At 47.4% G+C, this 27,440-nt stretch overlaps 1 protein-coding gene across 4 annotated transcripts in view; it reads left to right on the top strand.

Annotated features, from left to right (window-relative positions):
* The first annotated feature begins 7,587 nt into the window (after window positions 1-7,587).
* NOX5 (NADPH oxidase 5) overlaps window positions 7,588-27,440 on the top strand; it is a 32,410-nt gene continuing 12,557 nt past the window's right edge. Inside the window, exons 1-12 of one of the 4 annotated variants that reach the window (XM_059372365.1) lie at window positions 7,588-7,843; window positions 7,965-8,126; window positions 12,273-12,396; window positions 14,157-14,307; window positions 16,619-16,829; window positions 17,685-17,919; window positions 19,059-19,212; window positions 19,450-19,628; window positions 20,624-20,806; window positions 22,210-22,342; window positions 24,247-24,389; window positions 26,228-26,419. In XM_059372365.1, the coding sequence (XP_059228348.1) occupies window positions 12,277-12,396; window positions 14,157-14,307; window positions 16,619-16,829; window positions 17,685-17,919; window positions 19,059-19,212; window positions 19,450-19,628; window positions 20,624-20,806; window positions 22,210-22,342; window positions 24,247-24,389; window positions 26,228-26,419 (1,701 nt within the window). In that variant the 5' untranslated portion in view covers window positions 7,588-7,843; window positions 7,965-8,126; window positions 12,273-12,276. The other 3 variants (XM_059372364.1, XM_059372366.1, XM_059372367.1) reach the window with 3 other exon arrangements.

Below are 27,440 nucleotides of genomic sequence, written 5' to 3' on the forward strand. Positions count from 1 at the left end.
TTTTAAGATTTTATTTATTTATTTGACACAGAGAGAGATAGATCACAAGTAGGCAGAGCAGCAGACAGTGGGGGTGGGGGGTGGGGGAGTGGGAAGCCGACTCCCTGCTGAGCAGAGAGCCAGATTCAGTTCTCAATCCCAGGACCCTGAGATCATGACCTGAGCCAAAGGCAGAGGCTTAACCCACTGAGCCACCCAGGTGCCCCACTCCTCTAGGATCTTGATGGCTTCCTGTCTCACATTTAGGTCCTTCATGTATTTTGAATTTATTTATGTGTATGGTGTAAGAAAGTGGTCCAGTTTCATTCTGCTTGTGGCTGTCCTGTTTTCCCAACACCATTTGTTGAAGAGACTGTCTTTTTTCCATTGGATATTCTTTCCTGCTTCATCAAAAATTATTTGACAATATACTTGTGGATCCATTTCTGGATTTCTATTCTGTTCTACTGATCTATATGTCTGTTTTTGTGCCAATACCATACTGTCTTGATCACTACAGCTTTGTAATTTAGCTTGAAGTCCAGAAATGCGATGCCTCCAGCTTTGCTTTTCTTTTTCAGAATTACTTAGGCTATTCGGGGTCTTTTGTAGTTCCATACAAATTTGAGGATTATTTGTTTTAGGTCTGTGAAAAATGCTATTGGTATTTTGGTAGGGATTACTTTAAATCTGCAGATTGCTTTGGGTTGTACAGACATTTTAACAATATTTATTCTTCCAATCCGTGAGCATAGAATGTCTTTCCATTTCTTTGTGTCCTCTTCAATTGCTTTTATAAGTGTTTTTTAGTTTTTAGAGTACAGACATTTTACCTCTTTGGTTAGGTTTATTCCTAGGTATTTTATGGGTTTTGGTGCAATTGTAAATGAAATCGATTCCTTGATATCTTTTTTTGATGCTTCCTGAGAATTTTGCTGAATTCAGGTATCAGTGCTAACAATTTTTTGGTGGAGTCTTGTGGGTTTTCTATATATAATATCATGTTGTCTGCAAAGAGTGAAAGTTTGACTTCTTCCTTGCTGATCTGGATGCCTTTTATTTTTTTCATTGCCTGACTGCTGAGGCTAGGACTTTCAGTACTATGTTAAATAACAGTAGTGAGAGTGGACATCCCTGTCTTGTTCCTGACCATCGGAGGAAAAGCTCTCAGTTTTTCCCCATTGAGGATGATATTAACTTGGGTCTTTTCAGGTGCCTGGGTGGCTCAGTCAATTAAGCATCTGCTTATTTTCATAATATTCTCTTATAATCGTTTTTATTTCTGTGGGTGTTGTGATTTCCCCTCTCTCATTTGTGATTTTATTTTTGGGGGCCCTTTCTCTTTTCTTTTTGGTAAGCCTAGCTAGGGGTTTATCAATCTTATTAGTCCTTTCAAAGAACCAGCTCTTAATTTCATTGATCTTTTCTACTGTTTGTTTGTTTCTATATCATTTATTTCTGCTTTGATATTTATTATTTCCCTTCTTCTGCTGGCTTTAGGCTTTATTTGCTGTTCCTTTTCCAGCTCCCGTAGGTGTAAGGTTAGTTTGTGTATTTGAGACTTTTCTTGCTTTTTGAGGTAGGCCTGTATTGCTATATACTTCCCTCTTAGGACTACCTTTGCTGCATCCTGAAGGCTCTGGACTGTCATGTTTTCACATTCATTTTCTCCCATGTAATTTTTTATTTCTTCTTTAATTTCTTGGTTAACCCAATCATTCTTTAGTAGGACATTCTTTAACCTCCATGGATTTGTGGTCTTTCCAATTTTTTTCTTGTGGTTAATTTCAAGTGTCATAGTATTGTGGTCAGAAATATGCATGATATGATCAGTCTTTTTGTACTTGTTAAGGCCTGGTTTGTGACCTAGTATGTGATCTATCCTGGAGAATGTTCCATGTGCACTCAAAAGAATGTATATTCTGCTTTACAATGAAATATTCGGAATATATCTGTTAAGTCCATCTGGTCCAGTGTGTCATTCAAAACCATTGTTTCCTTGCTAATTTTCTGCTTAGATGATCAACCCATTGCTGTAAGTAGAGGTTAATGTCCCCTACTGTTATCATATTATCAATGAGTTTCTATATGTTTATTAATTGATTCATATATTTCAGTGCTCCCAAGTTGGGGACATAAATATTTATAATTGTGAGATCTTCTTGATGGATAGACCCCTTAATTATGATATAATATCTTTCTGCCTCTCTTGTTACAGTCTTTGGTTTAAAATCTAATTTGCCTGATGTAAGTATGGCTACTCTGGCTTTCTTTGGACATCCATTAGCATGATAGATGGTTATTCATTGCCTCACTTTAAATCTACAGGTGTTTTTAGGTCTAAAATGAGTCTCTGCAGGCATATAGATGGGTCTTGTTTGTTTGTTTGTTTTATCCATCTGACACCCTATGTTTTGTGATTGGAGCATTTAGTCCATTTACATTCAGAGTGATTAAGGAAAGATATGAATTGAGTGCCATTGTGTTATCTGTAGGGTTGGTATTTCTGGTGGTGTTCTCTGTTCCTTTCTAGTCTTTGTTGCTTTTGGCCTTTTTCCCCCACTCAGAGTCACCTTTAATATTTCTTGCAGGGCTGGTCTAGTGGCTATGAACACCTTTAATTTTTGTCTGGGAAACTCTTTATTTCTCCTTCTATTCTCAATGACAGTCTTGCTGAATGAAGTATTCTTGGCTGCATATTTTTCCCATTCAGCACATTGAATATACCATGCCACTCTTCCAGTTTGCCAAGATTCTGTGGACAGATCTTCTGTGAACCTGATCGGTCTTTCCTTATAGGTTAAGGACTTTTTTCCCTTGCTGCTTTCAGTATTCTTTCCTTGTCTTTGCATTTTGTGAATTTGGCTACAATATGTCTTGGTGATGGTTGGCTTTTGTTTAATTTAATGGGACTTCTCTGTGCTTCTTGGATTTCAATGCCTGTTTCCTTCCCCAGATTAGGGAAGTTTCTAGCTATAATTTGCTCAAATAAACCATCTGCCCCTTTTTCTCTCTCTTCATTTTCTGGGACTCCTACCATATGAATGTTAAATGTTAATATGCTTTAAGTAGTCACTGAGTCCCCTAAGTCTACATTCATAATCCAGTATTTTTCTTTCCCTCTTCTTCTCAGCTTTATCATTTTCCATAATTTTATCTTCTATATCAGTAATATGTTCCTCTGCTTCATCCAGCCTCATTGTCATGGAATCCATCTGGATTTGCATCTCAGTTATAGCATTTTAAATTTTAGATCAACTAGATTGGATTCTCTAGTGTCTTCTGTGCTTTTTTCAAGGCAAGCTAGTATCCTTATAATTGTTTTAAATTCTAATGGAGACATCTTACTTGTATCTGCATTGATTAAACCCCTAGCCATTACTTCTTCCTGTTCTTTCTTTTGGACTGAATTCCTCCATCTTGTCATTATGTCCAGGAGAAAGAAAGAAAGAAAAAAGAAAGGAAGGAAGGAAGGAATAAAGAAGGAAAGAGGAAGTAAATTGTGGATATGTTTTGGTCTGCTTGTTAAAAGAAGCTAGATCCGAAAAATAAAAAATTAAAAAAAAATTTTTAAATAAAAAAATATTCTTTTTTAAAAAGAAAGAAAGCTAGATCATAGGTGGTGTTTTAGTCTGCTTGCTAAAAAAAAAAGCTAGGTCCAAAAAATATAAAAAACAATACAAACAATAAAAAAATAAAATACAAACTAAATTAATTTAATTTAATTTAAAATAATAATAAAAATAAAAAGGAAGCCTGATCTTATTTCCTCTAGAGCTGAAGTTTTTTGTTTTTCCTTCTTCCCTTTTTTTTTTTTTTTCTTTTTAGAGCTGAAGTTTTGTAGCTCTCTGCGTTTGGTAGACTTGGTGTGGACAAGGAGTTGTGCTGCTCTTCTGGGAGAGCCGCCTGTTACCCTGAAGGCCGGGTAGACTTGCACTAGTGGAGATGTGCCTGCAGGGTGCAGGAGGGCGTCGCTTGGTGTAAGTGGCTCCAGGCTCCACTGGGTGGTGCTGTGTTGTTCCCTGAATTCCATCAGTGCTGAGGGGCAGGATAAATGTGGTGGTGCCCAGACTCTCTTCTCCCAAAGTGAGGAGTTTACACCCACCACCTTTCTCAAGCACCCATAGAAGAGCACACAATCACGTCTTCTGTGTCACAAGCTTCCATCAGATCCCTGCTTTCACCCTGCCTGTGTCTGAGCTATCTGCCTGCCAGGTGGCCCTGCACTCCTGTGTTTTATCTCAGGTATGAGTGGGTTCCCAAACTCCAAATTTTAGAGATCCATGCAAGCACCGATTCCTTGGGGGAGAATCTTGCTGCACTGCTTTGTCCAGAAATTGGCCTTGAGTTCTGTGCTAGTGAATGGGGCAGCTCAATGGCCCCACCAGGTCCCTCACCCATGGAGAGGTCATGCCCCCCTCTCCCACATGAACTCCAAGCAGGGGAACTGCCTCTCTCCATGCAACCCAGAGGATCCTCACACCACGCTCTCTACTCCCAAGTCTCCACCTTCCTTGCCCACCAGAGCACTGCCTTAAATTTTTAGAAGTATTTTCTCTCTCATTGTTTTGTGTATAGTACAGGTGAGGGGGTCCTCAAAGAGTGAACTTCAGGCCATCTTAACCAGAAACCCCAAACTGCAGCTTCTTACTTTTCTGAGTTTGGTCTGTGAGTGTGAATGAAGTAATATTAGCATTCATACCCACCTTTTTCTGATTGTGAACTTTGGCCGCCCTACTCCACTTTCAATTTTCCCCAGGAATTTCTCCCAATGGGCATTTGGTATCACATGTGCTCAGAGGCCAGCCTGCTCAAATCTAGCCACTGGAGATGTTTACCATGTGACAGCCACTTAAACACACCTCCTCCCACTGCTCAGCAGCTGATGTCCTCCAAAAACTCAAGACCCCTGAGCCCAAACGGTATCAGAGCCACCTGAAGTCTCTGCAAAAGTGGAGAGAACATCGCCTCTCTTTTCAGAGAGCTCCAACCAGAGTTCAAGGGTAGAGCTGTAGAACATTCCCATGATTTTCTTCTCTTTCCAGGTGCCATCCCAAGCTTGTCCTGCAAGGCTGTTGACCCAGAAAAGAGGCTAAGCTAAAATAAAGAGAAAAACATTTATTCATGTTCTCAGAATTGTGATTCAGGGAAAACAGATATAGGCGGCAACCAAAATGGTGCCCTCCCAGGGAACAAAAGTCAAGGAACTTTAAAGACAAAAGGGAACACTTGCATATGTTGTTTCCAAAGAATTTTTATTGATTTTGGGGGCAGAAAATGGGCCTTGGCTGAGTATAATTGCTTGCTAAGGCTCTCACTCAGCAAAGTCTCTTACTGTAGCAAGTTGCAGGTGTTCAGGTGGACTCCTTAAAATATTTGTGGTTTGGTCAGGTTCAGAAGTTCATGGTTCTACCTGGTGAAATGTGCAGGATGCCCACCTCCTTCATGGCCTCCCAGCTCCATGGGAGGAGACAGAAGTGAAAGCCCTTGACATAACCGAAACCATTCCATTTCACCTTTCAAAAGGCAAACCAGCTCATGCAAACAGGTTCATCAGAAACTACTCCACTCCGAATCCCATGCTGGGTCACCTCCGGCATGTGCCTAGAAAGGAACATTTAATTATAGCAGAGATTTTATCTGTTGGGTGGGTTGCGGTGATTTTTAAAATCTTTTTTTGTGCTTTTATATGCTTTCCTATAATTAATGTTTTTAAGTTTTGTAATCATACAAAAATGTTATTGGGGGAAAAGTCTATCCTTCCCAAATGTTGGTTAGAAGAAAGGTATGCTCAAAAAATGAATATTCACAGTGTTTATCAATCTCCTTTTAAAAATGTACATTTTTTTCCAGATACTAGGCGAAAACTGGACTTTCATCTGTCAGAACATTGGCAAGCACCTTATTGCTCTGTTGTTTGATATAGTAAATATAAACTCTGCAGTGTTACTGGGCTCCCCAGCAACCAGGACAGGGGCCTTGCTCTTTAGCTCGTTTCGTACAAGACCCTTTGTGATCTGACTCCTGCTCTCTGCTCCAGTCCTGCTTTCAAGCTTGTCCTTCTCCATGCCATTGTTTAGTTAGACCTGAACTGTTATAGCTTCCTGAACACAGAATGTATTCCCATCACCATGCCTTTGTGTTTGATCTTTGAGTTGCTCCAAATATGTCCTTTTGGCTTTCCGCCTGGCAAACTCCTATCCACACTCTGAAACCCATCTCAGATCAATCACTTCCACTGGGAAGCCCTCCTAATGCTCTCTTCTTAGCACTTCAGTCTCTGCCTTGATCATGCTGGGTTATTTCACTCATCTCTGTAGACTCAGACAGTGCATGGCACATGGTGTTTCATAAATACTTGTCGAATGGAGATAGGTTTGTTCATTCCACAAATGTGTATGGCGTGCCCACTGTGTACTCAGCACTGTGTTAATTTCCTTGGACTAAAAACAAATAACCAGAGACCTTGCCTTTTGGAGCTCACAGTCCAGTGGGATAGAAAGAGAATCATGCACAGATAATCACTATTACAATAGGGCACAGGCAATTCTACCTCACCTCTTCTTCTTCCTCCTCTTCCTTAACCAGTCACAACTTGAAAGTGTGATTCCTACTTACCACTTTGCTTATTTCTTCTGAAGAATTTTTCATTTCCTATATGTAGTTTCTGAAGCCACTTAATGGAAGTTTCTATTTCTCTCTTCCCTCTAGTATGAGGAACACTTATCTGATGGTCAAAGCAGCCCCCAAATTGCTGCTTCCCAAGCAAGTGAGCACCCCGTGACAGGAGGTGTGCAAGTCAAGACTACAGACCACCAGGTCTGGTTGGGGTAGGGCAAAGGAGAGACTTAAGCTATAAAAAAAGGTTGGTTGAATTCTATGATCTTGCAGGTCTGGAATTCTATGATCTTGCAAGTCTGGTTCTAAGGAAAACACGTCAACCCTAAACCAAGATCATGGGGCTGAATTTCTCAAATGCTATCATCACAGCACAGGCTCTGGGATTGTTACCCCCAAGAGAGACACAGAAGTTCTTCATTATCTTTGACACTGTCTTAAATCATCTGGACCAGGGAATGATGTCTTTTGCCAAGTCAGAATGGAGAATTTTCAGAGATCACCAGATCACCCCAGTTCTGCAGATCATACATGGCCTTGGGACTAGCCCAGGAAGAACTGGCTGAATCTGCGGGCAGAGGAGCATGAGTGACTACAAAACAGCATCAAGTGGACCCCTGATGACACTGGAGTCCAGACAGGACTGCATTCAAGGAGCCCTTTAAAGCATCCCACCAGCGGCCACATGATCAGAGAAATTTCTTCTGCCAACTTGTCTGCTTTAAGATAAAAACAAAACAGTTATCATTTCCCTCATTTTGGAAAGTAGCAAGAGACATCTTAAATCACCTGTTGAGGGTCCAAATCCCCACTAGACATCCAAGGTTATCTGCTCATGTCTTGCCAGACAGGACAAAATGTAAAAAGCACTTCAAATTTTAGTCACAGTGTGACCTTATCCAACTATTTGTATAATTTCTCTTAGATTTTTGGCCAGTAGGATTCTCCGACCTCCCTCCCTCCCTCCCCAGGTCCCTTGAACTGGGAACCTCTTCCCAGGACCGTTCCGATGTATTTTACCCAATTCATTGGGACTGAGCTTTGCTTCTGTGAGTTAAATGCACAGTCTCCAGAGTCAGTCCAACACAGCTGAACGCCTGCCCAGCCATCTGGACATGTCACTCACCTTTCAGAGTGCCACTCTCCCCTTTGGTGTAGTGACAGTAATAACCATACCAAACAGGGCCGTGTTTTGTATTTAATTGAACACTACGTGTAAAGTCCTTAGCACAACGCATGGTTCAGGGTAAGTGCTTCAACCTTTCTGTTGGTAATCTACATTATTGGGATTGATGAATTGCACTTGGCTCATTAAGGGCTGAGCAGAGCCTACTCTGACTTGATGGTGATTTTGGTTTTTTCCACAGTGCATTTCTAGATTTCCTACCTGCTGGTCTCCTTGAAGGAGGGAAAATGGAAGCTATCCAGCCAGATGGAAGACTGCCAACATCTTTCCAGTGAAATGCTTGCCTCACCCTTGCACCAGGCTGTTTGTCGGGATTTCTCTGGACCAAGTCAGCCTCTGGCCAGTATGTGGATGCCTGAGGGGCAGTGGGTGTGAGCAGCTCTTTAGAAGAGTCAGGAAGAGGAGGAGCTGGGGAGAGGTCAACTGTGGGCTTCCCCCACAAGCTGCTGTACAGACCATAGCCGCTTTGGGACCTGTGGTCTAGAAGATAGGAGAAAGGGTGAGCAGGCCAGAAGACCCAGCCTAGCCAGACTTTGAAAGCCGCAGAGGGTGAGTGACTCTTTCTCTAGCTTTCCATGCCAGTGACAAGGGAAAGGCAAGGGTTCTTTGTAGTGGGGGAGCTACAGAGGATGACTGTCTGTCTGGGACAGAGGTCAGGAGACCTGAGCCTGCTCAGGTCTGCTCTTGCCTGGTTACCAGCAAGCTGTGCAATCTTGGGCATGTCACCAGACCTCTCTGGACCCGTTTTCACATCTGTAAGAGGAGGAATTGGCCTAGTCAGAGTAATGATATGTAGCATTTGTACAGTGCTTGTCAGTTGCACTTTCCCAAATAGCATCTCATTTGGTCATCATAGCAGCCCTTGCTGGAATGATGTTTGTCGCATGCTACAGATAAGCTCACCACAGGGCAGTGAGGCCAGTGATCAGGTAGGGCAGAGCAAGCCTGGATCTAAACTCCTGGTCTCCCGGGAAAATTCTGGCCTCTGCTGAGCACATTGTTCCCCTAGAGCTCTGAAATCTGAACATTCCTAGCTCCTCCTCGAGGACGTCTCTCTCCTTCGGTGCTACCTTCTTTTTCCCCTGCATCCCCTTCCTCCGTTCTTCCCACCAGCTGTACCAGCCTCTTCTCCACCAGCTTCCTAGAATTTCTTCTCCTTCTGCAGGCCTGAAACACTAACATTTCCAAGAAGAGGGACGTGCACACCAGCACACACCAGATAGCCCATCCCCACCCTCCCTGGGTTAGCACCTGCACGCAGCCTCTTTCCCAGAGTTCTCTCTACTTTGTGGAATGCCTTCCTGTGGGTCCCCAGGGGTAAAGTAAGTGGGGCTGCTGAACCTCCAGATGAGAGCCTGGACCTGCCGGCATGGGTCACCAACATCCAGGGTTCTGGTTAAATGTGCAGATTCTGGGGCTTCACCCCAAAGTTGGTGAGCCAAAGTGGACACTGTAGCAAGCTCTTCCTGTCTCTGACAGGCAGATGTCATAACTCGGGCACCGCTAGTCTTCCAACTACTGCGTTTGGACAGCAGCGGGGGTTGGCAGATAATATTTAGAGTGAATTATTCTTGTGTATCTGGAAAATGTCCTTCCTGATAAAGGTGGGTTATTATTTTTCGAAGGAAATTCCAGGATTTAACTTGGTTATATTCTAGTTTGAGTGTTGCATCTCTACCAGTTACATATGTCTAGAATTTTCCTTTACTTGTATGCTATCTACGTCAGGATTGAGGAATGCTAGCTTTGTAAAATAAATTGGGAGTCTTACCATTATTATTACTTTTTTTTTTTTTTTTTTTTTTTTTGCCATCAGAGCTAGTTTGATATTGGACTTATTCTTTGAAGATTGGGTAGAACTCAGCTATAAAAACAAGCTGGGGCTGACACGGTCATAAGTGGCTGACATTCCACCGCCTTTCTTATTTCTGAAATGAATGTTAGTCCGTTTGCATTGTAATATCTTCTTGAAATCAACTCATTTCCCTGAGTTCACCAAACAAGTACACTGGATACTGATGTGTCTGTAGTCTCTCCCTTTTTATTGCCTTTCTCAATATTAATGTTGTATTTTTCCCACTTGTTTTCTTTTTTTTTTTTTTTAAGATTTTATTTACTTATTTGACAGACAGAGATCACAAGTAGGCAGAGAGGCAGGCAGAGGGAGAGGGAGAAGCAGGCTCCCTACTGAGCAGAGCGCCTGATGCAGGGCTCAATCCTAGGACCCTGAGATCATGACCTGAGCTAAAGGCAGAGGCTTTAACCCACTGAGCCACCCAAGCCCCCCCCCCCCCCAACTTGTTTTCTTTAATTGTGCTTTTCTACTTAGACTTTTTGAAGACCCAACTTCATTTTTACTGCACTGAAGCATTATTAATAAACAATAAACTGGACACTTAACATGAAGAATTTGATGAGTTTTTAACATATGGCTACATCTTTAAAACCATCATCATAATAAAAAATAAATGCATTATTTTGATCATTTTTAGTTTTCTAGTTCCTGAATTTCAGATTTTCTATTTAATAGTCTATCCTTCTATTTGTGCATGTGGATACTATATTGGTTTTTTTCCTGGTTCCTTAAGTGGAAGTGAGCTTGTTTATTTTTAATTTTTATGTAGAGATAGTTAATTCTCATTATTCATGGCAATTATGTCCTCTAAATTCATTGTAAACAATGAATTAGGGAATTCTGGGCCATTGTTCCTCGGGAAAATGCAGGGTTAGATTCCTGCCAACATTTGGGCACAAAACTTTGGTTTTTTTAATCAAACAATCAGTATAAAATCTCGTTTTATGTGTGCTTCTGTTTAAAGACTCCTTTAGGGGCACCTGGGAGCTCAGTTGGTTAAGCATCTGCCTTTGGCTCAGGTCATGATCCCAGAGTCCTGGGATCCAGCCTGCTGGCTATCTGGTCAGCAGGGGGTCTGCTTCTCCCTCTGATCCTCCCCCTCTCATGCTCTCTCTCTCTCTCTCTTTCAAATAAATAAATAAAATCTTTTTTAAAAAGACTCCTTTAAAAATATAGTTGATTTGTTAACATAGAACTCATGGTCAACAGTGCTAGGACTCATGTCTGAATAGAGTTTACCTAATACATGTATTTTTCCCCTTAAGGCATATCACAGCCTTTTTGTGTTTAGGAACACTAGCCAGCATCTCAACATCACTCTTGGGGCCATTTTAAACAGCAAAGTCACTGGCACAGCATAGGGACTATAATCAATAATATCGTAACAGTGTTGCCTGGTAACAGACAGTAGCTACACTTATCTTAAGCAAAACATAACTAGACATACACCTGAAACTGACGTAACATTGTGTGTCAACCACCCTTAAAAAACTTTTGTTAAGAATGAAAAAAAAAAAAAGAAAAAGAAAATCACCAACAAAAAGCACAAAAATTTAAAACTTGCAGCACTCACTAGATCATGCAAAGGACACTCGTTCTCAGTATGAGAGCTGAAATAGGAAGGCAGAGGGATCCCGTTTCAGCCTCAGCTGGGAACGTGTACATCAGGCAGCTGAAATTGATCACGACTTTGCTCATGCCTGCAATGTCTGGGAAAATGCTGCAAGTATCGGTTTGGGGGCTACTAATAAGTTTCAACAAACAGGTGAATTTACGAATATGGAATCTGCAAATAATGAGGATCGATTGTAGCTAAATCATTTAAGGTTACATTGAACTCACGGGATACAGACAAAGCCATTCTCTCAGAGAAAAGTTTATGGCAACAGAAGCTATAAATCCTCACAGCTTCATTTTTGGTTTGTTGGGTTCTGATAACACAGAAAGTGTCCTCATTTACCAGTAACCTTTGTTCAGGTCATTGTGTACTTAGCTCATCTGGGAGGCTGTCAGTTTGCTGATACCCTTAGAGCATCATACAATGTGCTCTGGACATTGAGGTCTGAGTCCTGGTGATGCTTGTACTAGAAGTGTTCAAACAGAGGATGGGGCATAATGGAAACATACTGGCCAATTTGAACTTTCTCTCTCTCTCATTGGCTGAATAAATTTCTCTGAAAGACTCATCTGCTCTAAATCTATTTCCTCCCTATAAAACGTCATGATTCACCAAGCTGTGACAGAGAACAAATGAAGTAGTGGGTGGGAAGTATTTGGAAAACAGTGAAGAGCTGTGTAAATGTGAGGCAGGAAGTATTGTCATGTTAACATGATGTGTTAACATGAGTGTGCCACTCTCTGACCTCAAGCCCACAGCCTAGGCTCCATCTCACTGGGACCCTATCATTCCAGAACATAAAGAGACACAAGTCCAGGCTGGCTGATGCCAGATGGAAGAAAGAGACAGGGACTTAGAGACGTAAAGAAGCAGTCTTGGGGAGGCTCCTTTCTCCTGGGCAAAGCGGGTCCAACCCATGGAAGGCCCAAGGACCTAGATAGAAGCAGGCACACGTCTTGGAACCACCAGAAGCCCTTGACACCCCAAACCCACAAACCTGTCTCCTCTTCTTCCAGCACCATGAGTACCGAGGAGGACACCAAATGGCTTCAGTGGGTGACGCACCAGTTTGAGACCATTGCGGGGGAAGACCGGGAAATCGATCTGCAAGAATTCAAAGCAGCCCTCAATGTGAAAGAGGCAAGTGTCCACTCCAGAAGTGGACCCTGTGCTCATAGCAGAGGAGCAGTCTGGTTCTCAGGGACACAGTACCTCGCAAGGAGGGAAAGATTGCCCCCTGGGCATCCTCAGGGCTTCTAGCCTCACCCCTAAGCAGGCTCCAAGCATTTTAGTCTCTGCTCCTGATGCCCTCCCATCCCTCTGGTAGCCGTGCCTCCTGGGGGCTTTGAAACAACATATAAATTTGGGTGTCAGGAGCTCGCCAGATCTTAGGAAGTAGTTTTGGCCTCATGTTTTCCACCAGCCTCATGGGCAGAGTTGAGGCTATGGTGTCCATAAGCCTCCTTCCAAGAAATAAGATTCTCAGTGATTTGTATCCATGAAACTCCCACCCCCTCCCCAAAACCTCTCTCATTTCATAGGTTCTCTGCCCATTTCTGGAGAAGCCTGCGTACCCCACAAACAGGGTTTGTATCCATAGAGATACAGGGGGAGTGAGCCTGCAAATGTTAACTTCTCCCCACACGTTTCATGGGCTAGCATCTGGTGGTGGCCTATGTCCTTGATAGGGGCGAGCCAATGAGCATCTGCATGTCTCTGTGTGCCCCTCACTTGCTGGTAGCAGGGATACTGCTAAGAACTCTAAATGCCATGGGGAGTAAACATGGGGAGGGGAAAAAAAGACATTCTGCCTAATAATACATTACACTCTTTTTTTTTTTTTTTAAGATTTTATTTATTTATTTGAGTGAGAGAGCACAAACAGGGGAGGGGGAGCAAACTCCCCAGGACCCCAGGATTATGACCCCAGCCAAAGGCAGATGCTTAACTGACTGAGCCACCCAGGCATCCCAATACATTACAAGGATGCTGTAAATTATCTTAAGCTAAAGACCACTTGGGATGGTAGAGACTGATAAAGGCATTGACCAGGGATCCAGGAAAGAAAGAGGAGAGCCGAGGCAGGGGTGACTGTCTACAACAGACTTCAGCCCCCACTTCCTGCTTGTGAGCCCTCATGGCTTCTTTAGGTCAAACACGAAGCCCTGCAGGCCCCTCTCCCTGCTTCCAGGCAGGCCTCCCGCCGGGTGTACCTGGGGCACTGAGCCCGCCTGTCTTAATTTCTGTGTTGGGTGTCTAACACCAGGCCTGGCAAGTGGCGGCTGTGCAGGACATGATTGCTAAATGAATGCATGAATGAATGGGTGAATAACTGAATGCGTGAATAGAGTGAGTGAATAGGAGCTTAAGAACGAGCCTTAAGTATAAGCTCAGGCAGCCTAAAGCAGTAAGTATAGGGACCATCCAGGTGTTCAAGGGCCATCTACCCTCTAAACCCTCCTGGTTCACCCCAAGGGGGATGAGACAGGACCCTGGAGGAGCCTGCAGGGGGAGACCTCGGTCTGACCCTTTTTTGCATGTTGAGGGGTCTGGAGTGCAAGGCTGATGGGGGTGACAGGCACTAGGGGACAGAGAGCCTGTACAAATGACCAAGCGTGAGGGGCCAGCAGGGGGCTTGAGCCCCAGACACAAGCCCTTCCTCACTGCTGGGATCTGAACAGTACTTCCACGGGTGTCTAAACTTGTTCTGGGCCAGTGGGAGGGGCCGTGGACACCGCCCCCTGGTGTGGTCAAGCGGGCCGTTCCCACCCCACGCGCAAGCACCAGGGACCCGCCTCAAGCCCACCACCCCACAACGCATGCGCGCAAAGCCCGCCGCACTTCAAAGCCGGGCCCCCTCGGCCACCCAGTGCCCATCTCCCGCCCTTCTCTGGCCACAGTCCTTCTTTGCCGAGAGGTTCTTCACTCTGTTTGACTCGGATGGAAGTGGCACCATCACCCTCCAGGAGCTGCTGGAGGCGCTGACCCTGCTTATCCACGGCAACCCCATGGACAAACTCAAATTCCTCTTCCAGGTGTACGACGTCGACGGTAAGGGCTCCGGAGGGGCGGGGATGGTCTCAGTGGGAGGAGCAAAGGGAATCCACCCCCTTCAGTGACTTTTCTCCAGCCCAGGCTGATGGTTCTCTCCCTCAGTGTGTCCATCCCCTACCCCTCCCACCCTCAACCCCTTTCTCCGGCTGACCACTGCCTCGCTTCTTGGAGAGGTGGCAAGAAGGGGCCACTCTGGCCCAGGAGACAAATGTCCTTAATTCGATCACCAGAAGCCTGATTTTTCTTTAAAGAAGAAAGCAAAAACCACCCATAACATTTTTCTGTACTGCCTTGTAATTGATCTCTCTGTCTCTATCTCTCTATACACACCTCCCCCCCCCGCATATTTTTAATAGGATTACGCTCTACTGACTGCCTTTTCTTGCTAAACAACATGCACATTTGTTCATGTAAGACTATATTGCTTTCTAACATAATTTTTACTGTAGCAAAATATACCTAACATTAAATTTACCACTTTAACCAATTTTATAAAGCTTTAACCATTTTTTAAGTGTCAGTGCAACAACGTTCAGTGCATTCATATTGTTGGGCAACCCACCACCATCCACCCACAGAACTTTTTCATCTTTCCAAACTGTAAATTATCTTAAGCTAAAGACCACTTGGGATGGTAGAGACTGATAAAGGCATTAACCAGGGATCCAGGAAAGAAAGAGGAGAGCTGAGGCAGGGGTGACTGTCTACAACAGACTTCAGCCCCCACTCAGTACAATTAGCCACGGGGAGCCACTAAAGAGTGTTGAGCAGGGAAGTCCCTGGGCTGGATATGCATCCTGAAAAGTTAAACCTAGCTGCAGGCCTACTCCTGGGCATGGCCCTCTGGCCTATGGGGTTTCTTAACTCCCAGTCCCACCTGACTCAGTCTAGCCAGACCTCATTCCTGGAACCCATTCCCCAAATTGGCCCCCTTCCCCTCGTACATAGGGAGTTGACCACACCAAGTCTCCATGGGACAGTCCTCCTTGACTGCTTTCTGACCACCAAGCTTTGCTCACTCCCGAGAGGTTGATTTTTGACGGGAGAAGCAACACACTCACCTTTTCCTTGCAGACTTTTGGTTGGGGGCGGGGGGAGAGGCAGTACAGGGCAGGTGAAAGGCAGGAACTAGAGAGCATTCCCTTCCAGTGGCTTCTGTTTTCTCTGAGAGTCAGGCAGGGATTGGATGCACATGGAGGAGAGAAGTGATCCTGTAGGCAGTAGGAGAATGACCTTATCAGAGAATCAGGATAAGGTTTCTGGGCAAGTTGAAGGCCTTGCTGTGGCTGAGGATCAAAGCTTCCTGCTCTCTTGAGTGCTTTTCTCCAAGAATGTTCTATCAGCTGCCCTGGTGCAGGAAGGGAAAGGATAGGTGGCTAGATTCACTCAGGAATGGGATATGTTTAGGTCACTAGAATAGAAGGACAGCGGGATGAGGAGGAGGAATGTGTGTATGAGAGTAATAAAGAAGGCGGACCCTGGATTTGAAACTAGCCAAGGAGTGAATAAAGTTGAATGGACCAGAGGGTGTGAAGGCACAGGGGAGGGACTCTGGATGCAGTTAGAGACCTGCGGCATAGTGGCTCTTGGCTAGGAAACCTGAAGTACGGGAGGCGTGCTGGAGAGCAATACATGAGACTGCACTGTCATGTGATTACAGACTTTGGCTTGGGCCTTTATGATGATTAAAATACCAATAAGACTTTCCAATTATATGCAGCTACCTTCTTCCAGATACCACAGTAAGTATTTTATAATGACCTGTTATCCTTGAACCAGTTCTGAGAGGGAAGGAATATTATCCCCCTTCTATAGATGAACAAAGTAAGGTTCACTACCCCAAAGGACTTATAGCCCACCATCACAGTAAGGGGCAGAAACATGAAGCCACCTCATGTGTATGTGCATCCAAATCGGGCCAAGAACTCATTAATCATGGGCCCTGCTGTTCATGCGGAGTGGGAAAATACACAGAAAAAAAGGCTAAGCTCACTACTTAGAGAGGAGGCTGCAGATTCTGGAGAAAGGCATGCACTGAAGCTAAGATTCTCCATGCTTGGGGAGGAGTTTCTCTCCACAGACCTGGGCAGTGGGGAGCCATGGAAGGTTTCTGAACTGAGGATGACATTATGTACTTTGATTGCTTGATCTACACCCAGAAAGGGACTTGGTTGGGAGAAAACTGGAGGTGGGCGAACAGGGAAAGCTCATCTCGCCATGCAATAGTTGGGCAGGCAGGGGGAATCTGCAGGTAGAGAGTAGGGTCCCGGGCAAGCTCCCACTCGGCTTCGATCCCCACTTGACACAGGCAGCGGGTCCATCGACGTGGACGAGCTGCGCACCGTGCTGCAGTCATGCATGCGCGAGAGCGCCATCTCGCTGCCGGACGAGAAGCTGGACCAGCTGACGCTGGCGCTCTTTGAGTCCGCCGACAAGGACTGCAACGGCGCCATCACCTTCGACGAGCTCCGGGACGAGCTGCAGCGCTTCCCCGGGGTCATGGAGAACCTGACCATCAGGTGCGGTGAGGCTAGATTCCAGGGGCGCAGAGAGGGGACCCTCGGTCCCGCCCCACCCAGTTTCTTATAGAGGACAAAGGCCTGTTCTGCTGGGGGCTCATATCGGGTCTCCGATTTACAGTGTCTTTTCAGAATCTTCACAGTATTAAGCCCCTGCAGTGGGCTGGGCATTTTTACAAATATGCCAGTGCGTTTTGTAGTAATGGAAAGGAAATTAGCGACCGCACCAGAACTGATTTCCAAAAAGAAATTAGTTAGCTCACCTGAAGTAACTTACCGAGGATCACACCTATAATTAGCAGACATTTATTCAACTTGGTCAAGCAGGCACTATTAATTTATACGTAATTTACGTAATTTATGCCAATAAACAAATGCATCAACTAGAGAAGTGCTAAGTAGGAAAGAGCTGCGGAGGAGAATAAAGTAGCCGGGGTGTTCCAGGCTCCGAAGAGTGCCACTTTTATGGTTCATTCTTTTTGTGTATTAGGTTACTTGTGGGTTATTTACCACAACATATCTCAGAATTTTCCATTCTTTTCGATTGCCTCCCCCCACCACCCCCAGCTGGTAGGTAAGGGAAGTAATAGAAGCAGACGTGATTGTGGCATCAGGCAGATGGGAGTTCCATCCCGGCTTTGCCTGCTGTGTGACTCTGAGCAAGTCGCTCGACCTCTCTGTGTCCTGGTATAAAGGGAAGCCGGCCGCTGGCCAGGAGGATCCAGAGAGTTGGTCGGTTACAGCGGGCGTGGGGTCTCTAGGTTGCTGCTGGGGGGCTGCCCGCCACACCCTGTGAGGATTCTCCCTCCGCCCAGCGCCGGGCTGGTCCCTCTGAGCAGAGCCCCTCTCTCGCAGCGCCGCCCACTGGCTGACTCCCCCAGCCGCCCAGCCGCGCCGGCGGCGTCCCCGCCTTCTGACCTCAGCCTACTGGCACAACCACCGCAGCCACCTGCTCTGCCTGACAGCCTACACGGTCCTCCACGTGCTGCTCTTCGCGCTGGCGGCCAGCGCGCACCGGGCCCGCGGCCCCAGCGTCATGGTGGCCAAGGGCTGCGGCCAGTGCCTCAACTTCGACTGCAGCTTTATCGCGGTAGGACTGCGGGGGGACAATGCCCGGGGAAGCAGGGTGAAGGGGTGAGGTTGCTGGGGGATGCTGATATAAGTTCCTCATAGCCCAAGGGACCCACACGTGGAGTCCTGGTGCCAGGGCAGAAGGGCTCCTCAGAAGTCAGTTGGATCAATCAATATTCATTGGACATTGGGACCCAGAGAGGGGCAGTGACTTGTCCATAGTCACACCGCCTGTAAAACACAGCCAGCATTTTTGTGCACTAACCATGTACAGTCAGGGTGCTAGGCCCTCTCCTTTTGATGTACACAACAATCTAAGTGGCCCCAGGGCAGGTGGACAGCAGACAGAGAACGAAAAACCCTTCCACTGACCCAATATCTGCTCATTTACTTATAATTACCTGCATGCCCTATTATCATTAGCCAGTAGACTTACAGAACACAATAAGGCAAGAGTCATCTTAACGATCAGGAATGTACATCTTTAGTTCAGATACTCTTCAGCATCTTAGGTGGGTTTTATTTTTATCTTTGTAACTGGCCACATACCAAGAGTCGGAGTCCCATGACTCATCTGCTTGGCCACTCGCATTAGTAACACTGCTTTCAGTCAGTACCTTCTCCAGAAGCAGGGAATCTTGTCTTTCCTGTGAGAGGCAGTTTAATTTGGTTAAAACCAGACAACATCATCTGCAAGTCCCTATATCTGGGCACACATATATCGAAAGCAAATGAGCAGGAAGGGAACCCTGGTCTCAAGCCCCTTTGGAGAACCCGGTCTTCCTCCAGGACACCTTGAGACATAACACGTGCCTGTCTGATACACAGACTAAATGAGGGCACCGTGTCGACGCGGGTATTAAATGTTAGCAAAAGCTTCTGTGCTTCTCGTGTGTTTAGGTGAAAGTAATAACAGCAGCCATTCTGTAACATTTGCTCTCCCTGCCCTGACTCCGGAGACCGTGCTTTGGACACCTCAGCTGCCGACCTAGGGGAGCAGCAAAGGCTTGGGGCAGGGAAGATGGTGAAGGCCTTCCCCACCCCCCAGCCTGCTCAGGAGGCACAGCCAGCTCAGAAGGAGATGGGGAGATGGCTGCTGGGGAAGGGAGAATGAGGCGGAGGGAGAGCCAGGCGGGGGCTCTCTGCTGCTCTGTCCAGGTGCTGATGCTGAGACGGTGCCTGACGTGGCTGCGGGCTACCTGGCTGGCGCAGGTCCTGCCACTGGATCGAAACATCCAGTTCCACCAGCTCATGGGCTACGTGGTGGTTGTGCTCTCCCTGGTGCACACTGTGGCCCACGTTGTGAACTTCGGTGAGTGGCCTGGGGCTGGGGGAGAGGACGTGGGTGGGCCTTTCTCCAGCCCCTAGCCCAGGACATGGGGCTCAGCCCCTGTGTGTCCTGCAGGCCCAGTGGGTGGGGAGGGGGTGTCCTGTACCAGCCAGTGGTCTGGCTGGAAGTCTCTACCCATGTGGGTGTCTGATGGGGGGGGGGGGCGGTCTCCAAAAAGAAAGGTGGAGAGGGAAGAGGTTGTCTTGTGCTCATCTCCAGCGCTTCAGGCTCAGTCCGAGGACAGCCCCTTCCGGTTCTGGGAACTGCTGCTCACCACCAGGCCTGGCATTGGCTGGGTCTATGGCTCAGCCTCCCCGATTGGTGTGGCTCTGCTGCTGCTGCTGGTCCTCATGTTTGCCTGCTCCAGCTCCTGCATCCGGAGGAGTGGCCACTTTGAGGTGTCCAGCCCTTCCCCTTGGCTCTCCCCAGCTGGATCCCCTCTTTGTTCCATGCCGTGTCCCCTCGCATTTACTCCAGAGCCCAGGCAGTGCCCAGGCTGGTCTGCATATTATGTGCATGTGCTCTGGGGTCTGTCACTGGGCTGTAGTATATGTCTGCCAAGTGGAAGACTTTTGACTCTGGAAGATTCTGCCTTTTTGCCAACCTGCCCAAATTGGATTAGACCAGGCTCAGGGAGAGGAAGGAGCACAAGCTTGCTCAGCTTCCTCATCTATAAAGTGGACTTAGAGTTCTCTACCTATGAAGTTATTTTAGGAATTAAATGAGATGACATATGGGAAGCCCCTACTATTCACAGGGCACACAGATGCTCCCAACACGTAAGTTCCATTTTCATTCCCCTCTGGGTAGTGTCCTCAAGATGCAGGAGGTCACAGATTTGGTTTGGAGCCCCCTGGACTAATCTGCTCACATCAGATTGACACATACAGAGCCCCAGCAGCAATCCTTTGACGTGGGACTCCGCATCCTCATTTGGCCAATGAGGAGTCTGACCCTCACACAAGGAATCTCACAGCCCATAATAGCAGGCGTTCAAACTCAGCGCTCTGTTCTTTCTTCTCCACACCCAGGAAATTACTTTCTTTTCTTCCCCCTGAAAATGGGTCAATGTCATGGGAACATTGATGCTGATAAGCGCTTTGAGGGCACTCCACTCTGGCCAGGCTATCCCTAGGCAGATGTTTCAGATGTTTGCTGCGAGTACTAGGAGCTCTTATATTAAGATCCCTGGGCCAAGCCCCCAGAATAAAGAAACCCCAAAGCTTCCCATCCCCAGCCTCCTACACAGCCCTGTCTCCAGGAGAGGGTGTATTCGACCAAGGCTCTGGGTCTGCCCAGGCTTTGAGGTTGGCTCTGAGCTCTGGTGCTGTTGCACCCCAGCCAGGTCTCAAGCTCTGGAAGCTTACCACCCCCTCCCTCCTCACCCTCACAGGTGTTCTACTGGACCCATCTGTCTTACTTCCCCATGTGGATTCTGCTCATTTTGCATGGGCCCAACTTCTGGAAGTGGCTGCTGGTCCCTGGCATCCTGTTCTTCCTGGAGAAGATCATCGGGCTAGCAATATCCCACATGGGAGCCTTTTGCATCGTGGAAGTCAATCTCCTTCCCTCTAAGGTGCGAAGGGGAGTTGCAGGTGGAGGGCACAGCAGCTGGATACCCTGTTAGACTCACAAGGAGATAGGGACCAGCATAGCTACAGCCCCTGCCCAGCAGAGGAGACCAGCAAAGTCTGGGATCCAGTCTGGCCTTCAGGAGTGACACCTGAGGCAGAGGAATGACAGGTAGTCAGGACACTGCTCCAGACCAGCTCTGCCACATCGGGGTTCTGAGAGACGAGCAAGAGTTTGCTGCACAGACATGGAAGGGTACTCCCAGAGAAGGAACAGCACCAGCAAAGGCACCGGGTTGTGGGTGGGTATACTGTCCTTGGGGACTGTGAGTAATGTAATTTGGCACAGCTGGAGCCAAGATGCCTGGAAGAAGAGGTGGGTGGGGCCTGATGGGCCAGGAGGATCCACATCCTGCAGGCAACAGGGAACCCCTGAGCAGGCTAGTAGGGAGGGGGCAGGCAGTCATATTAGATTGGGTCTTAATTCCAGCCAGATTTCTGCAGTCACTCTGTGGGAGATGAGATGGCTTGGTGAGGACTTTTGGGAGGTTATTGCACATATGCAGATGAGAGCTCATGAGGGCCTTCACCTTAAATGGGGGCTGTGGGGTGGGGGTGGGGCAGCCTATCACAGAAAAGCTCAAGAGGTCACTGGGTTTATTCGGGGGTGAGAGAGAGGAAGGAGCCCGGGACCTCTCCCAGGTGTCTGAGTGCCAGGGCCATTTGTGGGGAAAGGGAAGGCAGCTCCAGATGGGCTCACTTCCAGGCACTTGAGTGTGAGATGGCCGTGGAGAGTGAGGGGTTTTATATCAAGGCTCTGGCCTCAGACAGTGTGATGAGATTTGCATCCCATAGTTTCCTCGCTGATGGGCTTGTGCAAGCTCCTTAGCCATTCTGAGCCTTAGCTTCCCATCTATAAAGTGGAGAAAGAATGACCTCCATGTCTGAAAATGGCCATGAGGACCAGAGATCATACTTTCCCTGCTTCAGTGAATGCTCAGTGAGCCAAAGGTGTGGTCCAGGAGGGTGTCATTCTCCCAGAGGAGATGCCCATGAGTGGCTGGAATCCCAGCCAAATGCTACAGAAGTTCCTAGCAAACGGCTAGAGCTGTCAGGAGGTTATAGAGAAGGGGCCACTAAAAGCCGTGTTTACACCCTCAGAAGTGGGATCAAGCCATGAGCCTCACTTCAGACACATCTCAGCTCTCCCACTTTCTGATCACAGCCCGCCCCCAGCCTGGCAGAGGGGTGCAGGGTGAGCCCCACTCATAGGCACGAGAGGGTCCCATGTCCGGGTCCGCTTGGGTAGTGGTGGAGGAGGATGGCCCGGCTTTTGCCCTCTTGCCGGGGCAGGGGGGCTGGCAACTCTGGGCTCACACGGATCACCCTGACCTTCTTCTCTCCCCAGGTCACCCATCTCCTCATTGAGAGGCCCCCTCTCTTCCACTACAGGCCAGGCGACTACTTGTACCTGAATGTCCCCAGCATTGCACGCTATGAGTGGCACCCTTTCACCATCAGCAGCGCTCCAGAGCAGAAAGGTATGGGGTTCTGCAGGGCAACAGGCGCAGGCTGGGAACCAGGAGAATGGAAGTGAACAAGACCAGAGACCCCCAGTCTCGTCTTCCAAAACCTCCCTCCAAAACCAGGAAGCAGATGTCCAAACACTTACTGACTGGGGAGGCCAGGGCTGGACCAGCTGCCGTGAAGATCACATGAGGGCTAGTCATCTTCCCCCATCCCTATGGAGCCTCAAGGCAGCAGAATCCCTCGAATCCTTCTTCCCCATCCCTGGACCACTCCCATTTCTCTCTGGCTCCCCAGCACCCACAGAACTGCTCAGCTCACCCTTCCTCCGCCCAGTGGACTTCTGGCCCCCAGCCATGTGTGTGCCTGCTTCCAGCCTTGGGCTGTCATCAGAGCTAGCTCGTGGATCTCTGCCCTCTTCCTAGGCCAGAGATCGGCCTTTCTGCCTTAAGTGGCACCTCTGGCAGGGAACGCCTTGCATGACCTATGACAGCGAGACCCTTGCTCAACACCATGAAGGGTAAAGAGTGCTGGTTGCCTGTTTTCTCTGGTCCATCCATATTAAAAGCTTTAGTTCTACTCAGGATGCCTCCCAGGGAAACGTAGTGCCCACAGTTCAGGGTGTAACCCCAGGTTAAGTGTTCCCCAGGTTAAGACTGCCCACCACCTGCCCTGAGTGGTGGCTCACATGTACCACGAGGCAGAGGTGGGGGTGCTGGCAGGAGAGGGAAGGTTGTTTTCTTCCAAGTTTTCTTTCCTGTTCTGTTTCTCAAGAAGATGCCTGCTCTCAGAAAAGTCAGACAGTATAGAAATATGTACAGAAGAAAATTTAAATTCCTCAAATAATTCCATCCAAAGAAAGCCATTGTCAGTCTTTTGGTGATCTGTCTTAATGTTTCTTTCTTTCTTTCTTTTTAAAGATTTTATTTATTTGAGAGAGAGAGCACAAGCAGGGGGAGAGCGGTAGGCAGAGGGAAAGGGAGAAGCAGGTTCTCTGCTGAGCAGGGAGCCTGATGCGGGGCTCCATACCAGGAACCCCGTATCATGACTGAACCAAAGGCAAATGCTTAACCAACTGAGCCACCCAGGCGGCCCTGTATTACTATTTCTATGTGGCTCTATTGGTGCAGAGAGAATTTTGCCTACATGAATCTCACTGTTCACACTTTTTGCAGTCCACTTTTTCTCCATGCACAGAATATCTTTGAAGGTCTTTGCATATCTGTTCTTTTAAAACAAGAGCTTTCCTCTGCGGCTGCATGGTATTCCAGTATACTGATACTAGTGTGATTACAAGGACTGTGTGCACTATACGGAGGCGTCATTGATGGGACCCCTTCTCCAAGGGCTTTCTTCAGGGTTTCAGCTTGGAATCTGCCATCTCCTGGGTCCCAAGTCGCCTTGCTCTAATGTTGTGGATTCTCTCTTGTGCCCTTCAGCGGAGAAGCTGCCCCACGCTGCCTTCTACTAGTCGCCCACTCTGCAGAGCACCTGAATAAGCCCCTGTTCCATCCCAGGCACTGGGCACAATGAAAGCCATTGGTCCCACCACAGCCTGAACACCTCCAGTGTGCAGAGTCATTGATGGGTCCCTGGTTGAATGTAGGAGGGAGTGGTCCTTGCCATGGGGAGACCCTGGACTGATAGAGGAGGCAGGGCCCGCACCTCCAGGGAGCTCCCCTGTCTTGGCAGAGGAAACTGAACCCTTGCTTTGTAGGCTTACATTGACTCCATGGATCTCATGCTGGGGAGATCAGATTTCCAAGTCCCGGGGCTGTGACTCTGGTTGGGACCCAAAGAAGGACATTCCATCTGGGACTTGAGCACTTAATGCCCAGCTCCAGTCCCTGGGGTGGGACACGTCTGCTCCCTGCTGGAGGAGCCAGTGTTGAGCCCCCTTCCCTCCCCCCTTGCTCAGACACCATCTGGCTACATGTGCGGTCCGAAGGCCAGTGGACAAACAGGCTATATGAATCGTTCAAGATGTTGTGCCCCATGGACTGTGGCTCCGGACAGCTGTCAAAGAGTCTGAAGAGGAGAAGGAGCCAGAGGAGGCCCCAGGTAGGTGGCTTTGGTGGAGGAAGGGTCCACCATGGAGACAAACCCCACAGGGACCATGTTGCTATCTCCTTGGCTGGTGAGTATCCATCACTGGGCAGCTGCTGTATACACCCGCTGAACAGCCACACAGGGTGAACCAGCTGTGAACTAACTATGTGATCCAAGAGCCCGATGTCCTCCCCCAGGACCCCAGGTCCTCCCCAGGCCTCCTTCAGAAGCTGGGGGGCAATGGAAAGGGAGAGGAAATTGATACTAAGCTAGTAGATCAGAAAAACCTGCCTCCATGTCTCTGCTCCAGCATGTTCTAACTGTACAGCCTTGCACACCCTTTGGCCTCACCAAGCTTTATCGTATTCATCGTATTCAACTGGAGGAGGCCCCCATCCTTGGCCTCCCTTGCTCAAACGATTCTTTTAAAGGACCGAGGATGGAATGGATGCAGGTAAAGTACTGAGCTGACCAGACAGCAGGGTCCCCATGGACCCCCCCCCCCCCCCATCGTCCCCGTCCACAGCAGCAGTGGCACCATTGTTATCTTCTGAGCCCTGATGAAACTCACAAAGCCGGCAAGTTGCCAGTGTCTGGAATGAATGCAGGCTCTGGGAGGTTTTGGAGGAATACAGCGAGATCACAGTAAAAAACAGACAAAGGAGGCTGGAGGTGTCTGGACACAAAGCTAGTAGACAATACCACTCAGCTGGGAGACGTGTTAATACGGGGAAACCCTGCCCAGGGTCAAAGGAAAAGAAGTCCCGGGCCTGGCTCAGCCCTGCCATGCCCTTGTGGAATTTGAAGTCCAAGCGAGAAAATGAGGCAGAATTCTGCCAATCCAGACCAGAGGCAGGCATCCCTCCCGAAAGATGCAAAGCTTTGGGAAATGAACGGGTAGGTGGAAACAAGCAGGATGTTCTCTGGACAGAGGAAGCTAGCTTTCCAAACCAGGTGACTCCTGCACCTCAGGAAACAGTGAATAGATTCATTAAAGGCTGTGTTTCTTTGGAACCTCAGGCACCGCCACTGAAGAATAAATTGGCACAATCTTTCTGGCACGTGGTCTGGCCACATGTGTCAGTCTATTAAATATGTGGACCCACTGGCCCTGCATTTCCATTTTTAGGACTAGTTAATTGGAGAGTTGCACAAGAAGTGCATTAGTCACCGTTTTCATTCATTCACTGAGCAAATATTTATCGAGCACAGCACCTACGGTTTTCTAAGGACTGTTCTAAGGTGCTGAGGATCTGTCAGTAGGCAAAACTGACACAGTCCCTGCTTACCTTCTGGCAGGAGAGACAGACAATAAACAAACAAAATACATGCATAATGTGTCAAGTGAAACTAAATGCTATGAAGAAAAATAAATCGGGGGAGAGGGATAGAGACGGGAAAGGTGCTATTTTATACATGGTGGTTGTTAACAAAAATGAGAAAATGGGAATACTTGAAATGCCCAACAATAGGGGTGTAGCTAAATAAATTACTGGTTACCTTGTTCAGGGAATGGTATGTTCCTTAAAAAAGATTATGTAACTGCATATGCATTAGCATGGAAAACTAGTAAAGATGTACTAAGTGGAAAAGGCAGGTTAGAAAGTGGTATGTTTCATTTATGTAAGACTGTGTGCGTGCGACTGTGTGTGTGTGTGTGTGTGTGTGTTTAAGTAAGTAAAAGTCTGGAAGGACCTAGAAAAATGTTTAGAGGAGCGCTATTCTGCTTTATTCAGGGTACTTTTTCACTTTATTCTTGCACGTACTATAACACGGGAATCTCTACAAACTAGCATGTATTGATTTCATGTTTTAAATAACAAAGCAGTTTCCACTTTGAAACAAAACAGAGCTTGCCCAGCCAGCCCATGCATTCAGGAACCTCGGCACAGGGAGCAGTGGCCTTCAGCAGGGACGTCACCGTGGAGCTGACCTCCTACAGGCCCAAGGGAACTCCACAGCAGGGAGACCAAGGCGTGGTAGGCACGGGGACTGAGGAAGGGGCTCCAGCCCAGCGGGGAGCCCCAGCCCATCTGGGCCCAGTAAGGCTGCGGAAACTGGGGCTGGAGGCGGGAAGCTGGGGTGTTTTTCTCCCAGGGGTGGTGAGTCCTTGGAACTTGGGAGAGAGGTCCTTAAGGGCAAGCCACACACACGAAACGCACAGGACATGGTGTTCCCATAACCAGGCGTTGGCGTACCCCCTTCAGAACTTTTGCCAGTCTCTCCCCACTGAGAATCTTTCCAACCTAGCATCTCTCTTTACTCCCCAACAACACTTTTGTTGGGTCCGTTATCAAAGGAACGAGACTGAGACAAGGTGAAAGTTATGCAAAGCCTTATTCTATGCCAAGCATTAGAAGTCAGACTGACCGGCCAGGGCTGCCTCCAAAGAGAGCGACTTTGGTCTAAGCCCCTTGGTCTTACAGGCTAGTTTTTATAGGGCACAATCACAGACATTTACATATGTGGCTTTGGCTGACTGGATGTCTCCTATCTGTGTTTTAGTAACGGTTACCTGGAACTGATAGTAGTAACTGCTGAGGCATTTATTAAACAACAAAATGGCCTTGTTTTAGGTATGTGTTTTAGCAACGGTTACCCGGAACCAGTATCAGTAACTGCTGAGGCATTTATTAAACAACAAAATGGCTATCTAGACAACATGGCAATGAAATGGCTACCCAGGCAACAAAATAGCTATCTAGGCAACACGGAGTCACTCTGGCTAAGCAGGCCCCGCAGGCCCTAGGTGTTTAACAGGTTTTAACGTGGAATCGGCCCCAACAACTTTCAACTTCATTGTATCTAAAAGGCTGCTTGAGATGGCTGCTTTAATGGCAAACTAGTAGCATGTGCCATCATTGGAAGATAACTCTAGAAGTAAAAATCAATAAAAACCCATGTGACTCCATTCTTGTCCAATGTTCCTGCCTGGTCATGCTCCGAGCCTGAAGCTTGAGATCCACTCCTCCTCTTTCTCTCTTGGACTCTCTCTCATACTCTTTCTCTTTCTCACTTTGTAAAAAAAAAAAAAAAAGGTGGGACTGGTGAGTGTTGCATGTC

Source organism: Mustela nigripes, chromosome 13 (genome assembly GCF_022355385.1).
Source record: "Mustela nigripes isolate SB6536 chromosome 13, MUSNIG.SB6536, whole genome shotgun sequence".
Taxonomy (NCBI): Eukaryota; Metazoa; Chordata; class Mammalia; order Carnivora; family Mustelidae; genus Mustela; species Mustela nigripes.